General features: G+C 44.8%; 2 protein-coding genes across 2 annotated transcripts; one reads left to right on the plus strand and one right to left on the minus strand.

Moving 5' to 3' along the window:
* Nucleotides 1–1,204: 1,204 nt before the first annotated feature.
* ATNIH1004_003951 (uncharacterized protein) lies at nt 1,205–2,331 on the plus strand (the record flags this gene model as incomplete). The annotated part of the gene is made up of 4 exons (XM_033568623.1): nt 1,205–1,283; nt 1,339–1,577; nt 1,720–1,942; nt 2,018–2,331. The coding sequence occupies 4 exons, from the start codon at nt 1,205–1,207 to the stop codon at nt 2,329–2,331; spliced, it is 855 nt and encodes a 284-aa protein (XP_033427429.1).
* Nucleotides 2,332–3,028: 697 nt separating this feature from the next.
* ATNIH1004_003952 (uncharacterized protein) lies at nt 3,029–5,414 on the minus strand (the record flags this gene model as incomplete). The annotated part of the gene is made up of 4 exons (XM_033568624.1): nt 3,029–4,252; nt 4,318–4,836; nt 4,895–4,922; nt 4,984–5,414. The coding sequence occupies 4 exons, from the start codon at nt 5,412–5,414 to the stop codon at nt 3,029–3,031; spliced, it is 2,202 nt and encodes a 733-aa protein (XP_033427430.1).
* Nucleotides 5,415–9,824: the final 4,410 nt, after the last annotated feature.

Below are 9,824 nucleotides of genomic sequence, written 5' to 3' on the forward strand. Positions count from 1 at the left end.
GGAAAACCAATAAAAGGGATGGAATCGCAACAATGATAGCTGGACAGCGTATGGGGAGAAACGTCTCCTCCGGGGGGATAACAAAAGGAACCTGATCTCTGTCGCATGGTTCTCCAAGATTCGGTATACACGGCTAGGCCTCGGACGGGTGGACAAACTAAACAAACGTAGGAAGCTACTAACTTGCATAATTTATAGTTTGGCGCTGTAAGATTCAGTATTTGCTTTACATATTATAGTAAAAGAATTGGGGGATTGACACGTAACGGCTGTATAAATAGCCTTTATTGCAAGTCCTCCTTTGGAGAGGATAATAGAAATATTAACGACGTTCTTACAGAGCGCAGCTGCTTAAAGGGAATGCTGCCTTTTCTCCTGCCAGGAAGTTGTGGGCTCTGGGCCCATAACTTCCGAACTGTCTCTCTTCACGTCAGGTTCGACAGGAATTAGAAAGTAGAAATAAATAAAAAAATATATTTAAAACACAACTGCATTTTAAAATTTAATCTACTTACAAAGCTATGCATTATTAACCTTAAATCCCTTTAAAAGGGTAGGTTTCTTGCGAGCCCTGCCCCATATTCGGAATTAGGTTTCAGGTAGTGGATGCTTATTATTATTATTATTATAAACATTGCTATTATTATAATCCTCTGGTTAATTAGCTGGTTCTTTATCCAATTCAGACCCAGGACTTCGTCGACGCTTGCCTAAAGAATATTTACTTGGTCTATGTACAGTGGACTGCGCTGTATTTAGACTTGTTAGGCCCAGCCCACGAAACCCGGCCCAACCCCGGCCCAACCCGCCAAGAAATGGGCTGGGTTGTCCAATGCAATAAACTTCACTGGGTGGCCCACGAGTTAACGGGCTAGCCCGGCGGGTTGCCAAGAGATAAAATACAGTAAGTAAATTACTTACCTATTAAAATATAAATATATTATTGTTTTTAGATACTGTATTTTATTAAGAATATAGATTATTACTATATAAGGCAATAATCTACAGTTGTGGGCCCCGCGGGTGGTTTATATATGTAATCTCCTTAGTCCGAAAAGGGTAAGACTAGGTTACAGGGTACACCCATGTTGGATAGCTCATCCAATAATGGTGTTCCCATTGACTAGAATGCGAAGCGTGGATCAACATCTGTGGGGGACGCTGTCTGCCCACGTGACACACTTCCGAGCTGGGTTATCAGGAGATGAACTCCGCCTATGGGAAGACCCATGAAGAGCCGCTCTGGGGCTTAGCGAAACCGCTTCCACGCGTGGTCCTGGCCGGTATGCGCAGCCACGATGGTGGTGGGATCACGTCGGCTTATCCGACGGGGCAAAGTGAGAGTCAGTGCCGGTGCCAGAGTTGGATGTGACTCCAGACAGGGAGACGAGCACGGAAGGGATAACCCGGGCGTCTTGAGTCCGGCCACAGCCAGCCGGGGTGACGGTGGTATGCATCAGGAGATGTCGGATATGGACTCTCGCGACCGAGTGTCGCGTTCAGTCGAGGATGAAGTAAATGAGGATGATAACAAGCCGTATGGAGGCCAGTCGGAGTACTTTAATCGGTGGTCCATGGTACGGCACAGATTGCGTGAGCCATTTGCCGGATGGCTGGGGGTAAGAAACTGTCTATCACCATGTAGAAACGCTGACAGAGGGGGGGGGGGGGTTTGACAGACAACGGTGGCTATGCTAATCGGCCTGTGCGCTACCCTAGCCATATCCACTAGAGGTAATGCGGGCAACAAACTCACCCTGTACTGGGCATGGGGGCTGGCGATCACGGTGGGCATCTACCTTACCGGTGGGGTTAGCGGTGGACATCTCAACCCGGCCAAACGGTGTCCTGCGTCACGTAGAACATTTTGATAGCAAGGCGATGGTGCAGGAATTCATTGAGGCTAACAAAGGGGATATGATTGCGTCGTATTTCCGGCCGGGTAAGAGACGCTCCAGCGATCCTTCTTTGCTTTGGTCAATAATATTTAATTTCCACTGCTAACCGCGATGCTCAGCCATGTTTTTGAGCTTTCTTCCAAATTTGATCCGCAAGCGAGACGGGACGCCAACGATGATCTTGCCATTCCCGTCTGATTCCATCTCCTGGCCCTTCATTGATCCCCCTCAGGATGGTGGCAAGTACGTTCTAGGGCTCTTCGAAGGCGGATCAGCAACCTACCGCGTTCAGGTCAATGCAGTTAGCTGTTGGACAACTCCAAAGGAGCTCGCATCAGCCTTGACCAAGGATTCCGGGCGCAATGTTGCCTTGGAGATTGTAGATCCGGAAACCTTTGCGAGGGAGTTCCCGAGAACATTGCGGCGGAGCTGACAGAGACGCTGAGAGTTGTGGGCGAGTTCAGAGTCTCCGGGCGCAATGAGGAACAAAACCAGACAATATATGACAAATGGCTAGTTCAGGAGGCTGGGAAGAAATTGAGTTTGGAGCAGTGGATTCATCAGAATGGGCCGTTGACGTTCGAGGCAACTAGTTTTCTCGACACTTTGGCTGAACAGAAAAGACAACAGCATCAATGATCCAATCTTTTCTAGGTATATTAGGGCTAGATAATAAACCGCGATAAAGGGACCCCCATTCACACTGCCATGCTGATTCCTTATACCCTTACACTCCTTGTGTCTTCTGAGACCCCAAGTGCCCTAATCACGTACTTGCAATGTCTAATTAACAGCCACTCTCTATAAAAGCGCCATAAGTGTATATTGCGTAACTTCTTTTATCCAACGGGGTCAGCTAGATGTCATATTTCAGCTTGACTTTTGGCGTTATATTCAGACAGCAAGAATGCCCATAAATTTGGGGTTAGGTTATTTGGTAGAGAAGTCTAAATCTAGGAATTCAACATGTAAGAAGTGTGTTCGACTAAGCAGCTTTATATTTAGAAGAAACCATTCACCTATTTTAGTAGTGCGCAATAAACAGATCATCACCTCTTAGACCCATCATCCTAAATTCAGTCGTCCGTCCTCCCATAGGAAACACCCCAGCTGTTATTAATGTGATGCTCTCACGAGTTTGGACCATGCCCTGGACACCAATCTATAGTCGTCCAATCTGATTGATTCATCTTCGCATGTACTCCTGGCATATCGGGGTAGCCCGCAGGTACCTCACCAGGCAAGCCCTGCCCTTCAATTTCGTACCCAAGTCCAGTGCCAACAAAGTCCATGGGCATAGACATGAGAAAATCATCAATGGTCACGTCTAGAGAATATTTAGGTTGGCTGGTATCGGACAAAGCCCGGGACATAGACTGTGCCATCTTCTGCTTGATGTCTGTCACTATTCGTGGGGTAGGCAGCGGCGTGTGGAGTGGTCTGGAGGTTGCCTCACACGCCGCCTCATACGCCTCCCAGGCCTGCAGGACAATTGTACACAGGAATTCAAAGAACGGATTCGCTTGTGTATCCGCAAAGCGAGCCTTGTAATTATTGCTTATGATCTCCCAAGCCATTTCAGTAAGGCTCGCCATAGGACGGTTTTTCAAGTCCTTCAGAATGTGAATATAGGCAGGAAAAGGAAGATAGAAGTGGGCCAGCCAGAGGTAGCCCTTTGTTAGCGGTGAATCCATAATTTTTGTGTCGCATTCGAGGATCCTCAAAGCGTAAGCATTAGCGCTGTTGCGCTGGTCATCTGTTTGTTCCATGGAAGCAAACTTAGAATAGTGATCCATCAGGCGGTTTTTCGCCAGCTGCCCTCGCGCTGTCCAGATAGTCATAAAGTGCAGCGGGTTCTCTAGGTTGCAGAATTTAAGATATTTATCCTCCAACATATTTTCAAATGCTTCCAGCTTCTCAATCTTAGTACTGGTGCCATGATGTAGATTTGCAATTTTTTTTAGAGACGGGCTTGTAAAGTCAAGATGGAATGCACTGTGACGAATAAACTCGGCCACTTCGCTACGTATGACAGCGAATAGCGCTTCGGTAGGTTTATTATGACTTGGGGGAGGACTCTTCATCTCTGGTTGTATATCGAAATCATTAAGATTGAGTGGTGTAGGACAGTCCCACGTTGGAATTAATGACGTGGTTTTATGATGAGACATCTCGCAGATGCGATTATCGAAAATAACCAGTGACCACCACAGTCGACGGCGCATCTCACCCTCAAGAGCAGTGTATTGAGCATATGCAGCCTTGTTATCTAGACCCATCCGCTGTGCAATGCGAATAGCAGAACCAAGCATTGAGTAGAGAGACCGGGGGTCCATAACTGGTCGGACCGAAATCTGGCAGAGCAGAGTTAATATGAGAATACCAAGTATGGTGGCTTCAATCCCTGGAATATCCTTACAAGGTATAGGTATAATGCCGTCAAGCAGTCCCGATTTCCCGTCTGTAATACCTTACAGTTAAGGAGAGCTTGCTGACATCCAAATTGATAAGCCTTGAGAAGTTCCTCTTTTGATGCCTTAAATATCGTGTAACACCCCTCTTTATCCAGACTTAGGATGGAGACAGCATAAATACCGAACATCAAGGCTTCCAATGCGGGACTAATGTTGGCGATATCTCCAGCTGCATCAATGATAGATGGCTGTAGCGTGGGGGTGTGTGTTACCTTTAGGATAGGGTTTACATTATTCAAGTAAATTTGCCAGAGCTTAAAGATATGGAGCTGTTCTGGGTGCAGTGCTGAAAGCTCCTTGTTTGTCTTGGAAGAACCAAACAGAAAGTTCTGGTCATTACCTTGGTACACCTGGTCCCATGTTTTCTTGATAACAGTCTCACGTGCATTATTATGAGAGAAATTGACTTCATCGCCCTCGATAGCGAGGTTATTATTCTTATCTTCATCCACACGGTCTAAAGTCTGCCCGAACATTTAATGTAAGTAAGAAGTCTCCAGACTCTCTAGAACTAGCGCGTACCATTTGGTTCATAAGGTCCCAGAAGTTCCTTTAGCTCAGTCAGTTATATAGGAGACAATATAACCATGTGTTTCTAGGGCACGCGTAACTTGGCTTCGTATGATGTTTCACACTTGACGCTGGATATCTCGCTGGGAGATGAATGTGGCCCCATAGCAGACAAGCCTGGAGTTGTCTCGGTTATAGTATCTGAGTCTTTGCCATTATCGCTTTGGGATGGCGTCTCCACGCCTGATGGATGAAGTGGTTCGAACAGGATATGATGCTCCCGAAGCAGGCTTTCGTACCGCCGAACACGCTCAAGTAGCTCCCGCTCGGGAAATCGGCGACGCCGTGGTCGTGCTACAGCGGGCACGCACTGAACGCCGGCCCTCATGCAGTTGACGCAGGGGAATTCACGGTCACACCTGACCTTGCGCTGCTGACACAGGATACATGCCATGGCCCGTGCGTATCTTGTTGAGGGCCGCGCGGAGGGAGCTCCTGGCGGGATTTTAGCTGGAGTTTTCTGTGCTGACATTACTTCCGGCGGCTCCCGGACATATCCAAGGGCAGAGTGGGAGTATGCGGAATTCCTGAGCCTTCAAAATAAAGTCATTCTGTTAGACATCGGACAGCGGGGATCGCACATCCGAGGCTTTTAATTCCCGCAGGCCGGTCCGGGTTTTTCTACCTTCCGAACATCCTTGTCGGTCTATTTTAATCTCCATGTATTTCTGTCATTCTTCGCGTTGACGCACTACCGTGGCTGATCACCTGAGCTCAGTCCCACCTGACGCTCTATTTTCTATTTAATAACCGCCATAGAAATGAAGCCCTACAAGCATGTAAATTAGATATTATCGTGGAAAATTTTTTAATAGCTTTCTACTGAATGAGAGGGAAATGGTAGAACTCCGAAAGAGTAGGTCAAGGAGACACTTTTAGACAGTTCAGAAGTTGTGGGCCCCGAGCCCACAAGTTCCTGGCAACCAAAGAGAAGACAACATTCCTTCTACGCAACTGCGTTCCGTGGTCTGTGAGAAGGTTGTTGATTGTCTATTACCTCTTCGAACGAGGACTTAAGATAATAGCTATCCATACAAATGTCACGTGCCAATCCCCCGAATTCCTCCACTTCAATATTATTTAGGTTCACGCTATCAAATATTGTTCGAAGAGGTAAAGTATTAATTATAAAAGGCCTTTTAATATTATTCTTATTATAGTTGGATCGAACCTGCGAGGTCGCGTTTAATACAGGTGTTGTTGTTTCTAGAACTGGTATAATAAGGGGTTATAGACCACAGTTTCCGGCAGGCGAGTTAGGTAAGTCTAATTCTATAATTAACAATGCAATTTTTTATAGTTTGGTGAAGATATATATATTAAATATTAGAATTAATAAAGTAAAATAATAACAAGATAAGTATAGTGTAGTTTTTCTTGTAGGACTACTAGGATATTCTTTGTGTACTTTATTTTTTCTATTAAAACACTGCGTACGTCTAACTTTGTAATTTTTATTAGTAACCAGACAATGCGGAGTGTCTAGGTGCGAATATTTCTTTATTATCCTAATAGCATAATTGTGTACTGCGATGGGCTTTTCTGGCTAGTAAACACTTTAAGGGAATATCACGTCCTCGCAAGAGCTGGCCAGTAATAAGGGAATATAAGTTTCCTTTAATTAAAACTCAAGCTTCGCAGTCTATCGCCGAAGGCCCGAAGTTAGGGCCCTCTAACAACACTGATAATAACTTTTCGCAGTTTGTTTACTGCGGGCTTACCTAGGCCCAACTATTTACTAGTTATTTCGAGCTGGCTAACGGATTTGCAAATGTAGAAGCCAAGGCAAACACGGTAAACAAATGCATAAATTTGTGAATCCTGACTATGTACATAAATATAAGTCACTCGCACCGTCTATTTTCTCTGCCCGAATAAAAATTCATTTGCACTACAGCTAGATATCTTAATTTGTCATTACTCTTTAGGAGCAATTCTCTCATTGTGATGTGTTGCGTGACGATTTAGTCAGGGCAATTTTAAGGACAAATAATATTACGTTCCTCATATCTTTTCAATGTTTCATGTATGATGCGAACCAGTCAAACTGCCAGTAGATTCACCTAGTTATTCGGTTGCTGTGATGACTCACAAAGTTCTATTAAAATTGTAGTTAAAATAAGTTTTCCTTTTGTTATTCCATACAATATCTCTTTTCTTTATTGAACTGGGCAGTTCCATGCAGCTTCGCCGATCAAATATGCCTGTATTATCTAGAGACTCGGTTTCTATTCCTATTGAATTGATTATTTGTATTGCCAAGCATTGGAACCTAATGACCTCATACAACTTACACGAGCAGTGAAAGATCTGGATCAGCTACTTACAACTCAATAAGCCAGAAAAATTAAAGGCAAAAAGGGCGAAACAATACTGCATGTTGTTGCAGGTGATGGAGACGATAGGTGGATAAGAATGCTTCTTATAAAAGAAATGGAGTTGCTTGCAGCTAGTCATGACAATACAGTACCACCGTCCCAATTGGTTATATACAAAGAGAAATCAGCAGCCACGCTCCCTATATACAATGGAGTCAACATTAATGAATCTGATTGCTATAAGCAAACCCCTTTGCATTGGGCTGCTAAGCAAGGGCATGATTCCGGTGAAATTACTACTGGACCGAGATGATATTAAGTCTGATTTACAAGATTATAAAGGACGTACACCACTGTCATTCGCAGCAGAGCACGGACATCTTGCAGCGTGGAGTTGTTGCTACAGCGAGACGATGTTAAAGCTGACTTAAGTGATCACAAAGATCGTACACCACTTTCATTTGCAGCTGGACATGGACATCTTGCAGTGGTGGAGCTATTACTACAGCGAGACGATGTTGAGGCCAATTCACATAATTACGGAGATCGTACACCATTGTCATTTGCAGTTGAGTATGGTTATCTTGCAGTGGTGGAGTTATTACTACAGCGAGACGATGTTGAGGCTGATGTATGTGATTATGACATTTACGCAGGGGGTAGATATTATCCGCCCGAAGAGGGAGGCCGTACACCACTGTCATTTGCTGCTGAGCACGGACATCTTGCAGTAGTGGAGTTGTTACTAAAACGGGACGACGTTGAGTCTGATTTACAAGATGATAGCCATCGCACACCAATGTGGTGGGCAGCAAAGAACGGACATCTTGCGGTGGTGGAGCTGTTAACACAGTGGGATGTTGTTTACGCTAATTCACGAGATTCTTGCGGCAAGACATCGCTGTCAGTCGCAGCTGAACACGGAAATTTAGCTGTGACAGAGTTGCTAATATAACGAGATGATGTTGATGTTAACGCATTATGTGGTGGAGGAAACACGCCGTTGTTATTAGCAGCCGAGCGCGGACATTTGGCAGTGGTGGAGCTGCTAGCGCAACAGGACAGTGTTAATGCTGACTTTAAAAATCCCCAAGGTTACACGGCGTTATCATTAGCAGCTGCGCGTGGGCATCAAAAAGTGTTAGAACTGTTGGCGCAGCGGTACGATATTGAGGTTGCATAGCTCTCTAATGTCTGTACATAAATTCTATGGCGATTATATCCCCACCACAACGGTTTCTTGCGCTCCTGGCCTATTGCTTACATTTAATATCTATTTTACAAAGGATCGAAGAAACGCCCAGGCTGCTGTCGATACTGCCACGTCGGTTTCTGCAAGCTTGACTTGGGCAGCCGGTAATGTGAACGTAACGATAAACCATGATCCGATGGCTGCCAGAACTTGGAACTGGGCCCATGTACTGGTCCTGGAGTCTTTGTCGAGCAAAGTAAACAGTCCCAGTCAGAGCCTATAAAGCAAACCCGGCAACTTATACCCACATATACCGACTCGTTTTGATAACTGCACCGGCTAGGATAATCGTAGGTACAGTAACAATGACCGTAGGAAGGATTTGCGAGCGAGTTGGTGTGCTTAATTTGAATACTTGAAAGGAAAACAGCAAGAAGTACAGCATCTAGTTTAGTAGCATATTGTTCAGAAAGCTGAGAATACATGCAGAAGCATGCAGCGACTGAGGCAGGGTTCATGAAGAGTTTTGGGGGTATGGTTGGTTTGGGACAGAGGCATGTAGTTTGTAGAACGTGAAAGCGACAAGTCCCAAAAGCCTAAGAACAAGTGTGTTAACATGCCGGGATGACGGGTATATTATACCTTTAAAGCTGAACGCGATGAGTATTGCTACGACTGATGCGACTAGAAACGGGTTACCAGTTAGTTAATCCGTTTAACTTCTGAGCTTAAGTAGTCTTCTTTTGATACTTAACTTGTAGAAGAAACAGCTTTAGAAGCAATGCAGCCCTGTAATCAGGAGACTGATGTAGAATGCCATCGCTGGGGTAACATGTTGGGTTAACGCTCCCCTTATAAAGGGTCCTGCAGACGATCCGATAGCAACACAACGAAGATTAAAGCCATAAACTGGTCTTGTTTACGGAGTTAAATTTCCTATATTAGTTAGTTTGCATTCTTCGTTTGTTTACCTCACCTTTATAAAGCGAGATATTTTGGTAGTTTAGTTGAATCAGAGCCCTAACTCTATGGAGGAACGACACTTGCGAATACGTGTATTTGTTATGGTCGACACCAATCTTATCTACAAAAGAATTCTACCATCATGGCTTAGTCGATCACACTCCCGCAGACCATTTTCGTCTCGTCCATTCTATCCGTCGCGCTGCCCATAGCTGGCGGTTCACTCGTGGGGTATTTGTCAATGGTTCATCCATATCATCCATATTATCTATATCATATATTCTATCCATTTATTCTATCTAACATAAACAGAACCAAAGAAAAAAACAATAAATACCACTCCTTAACCCACCTCCTTTCCTCTCTCCCCTTCGTAATGGATGATCTTCACTCCTATCTGGGCCTTGTT

Source organism: Aspergillus tanneri, assembly GCF_003426965.1.
Source record: "Aspergillus tanneri strain NIH1004 chromosome Unknown AapTan_3_pilon_pilon_pilon, whole genome shotgun sequence".
NCBI lineage: Eukaryota > Fungi > Ascomycota > Eurotiomycetes > Eurotiales > Aspergillaceae > Aspergillus > Aspergillus tanneri.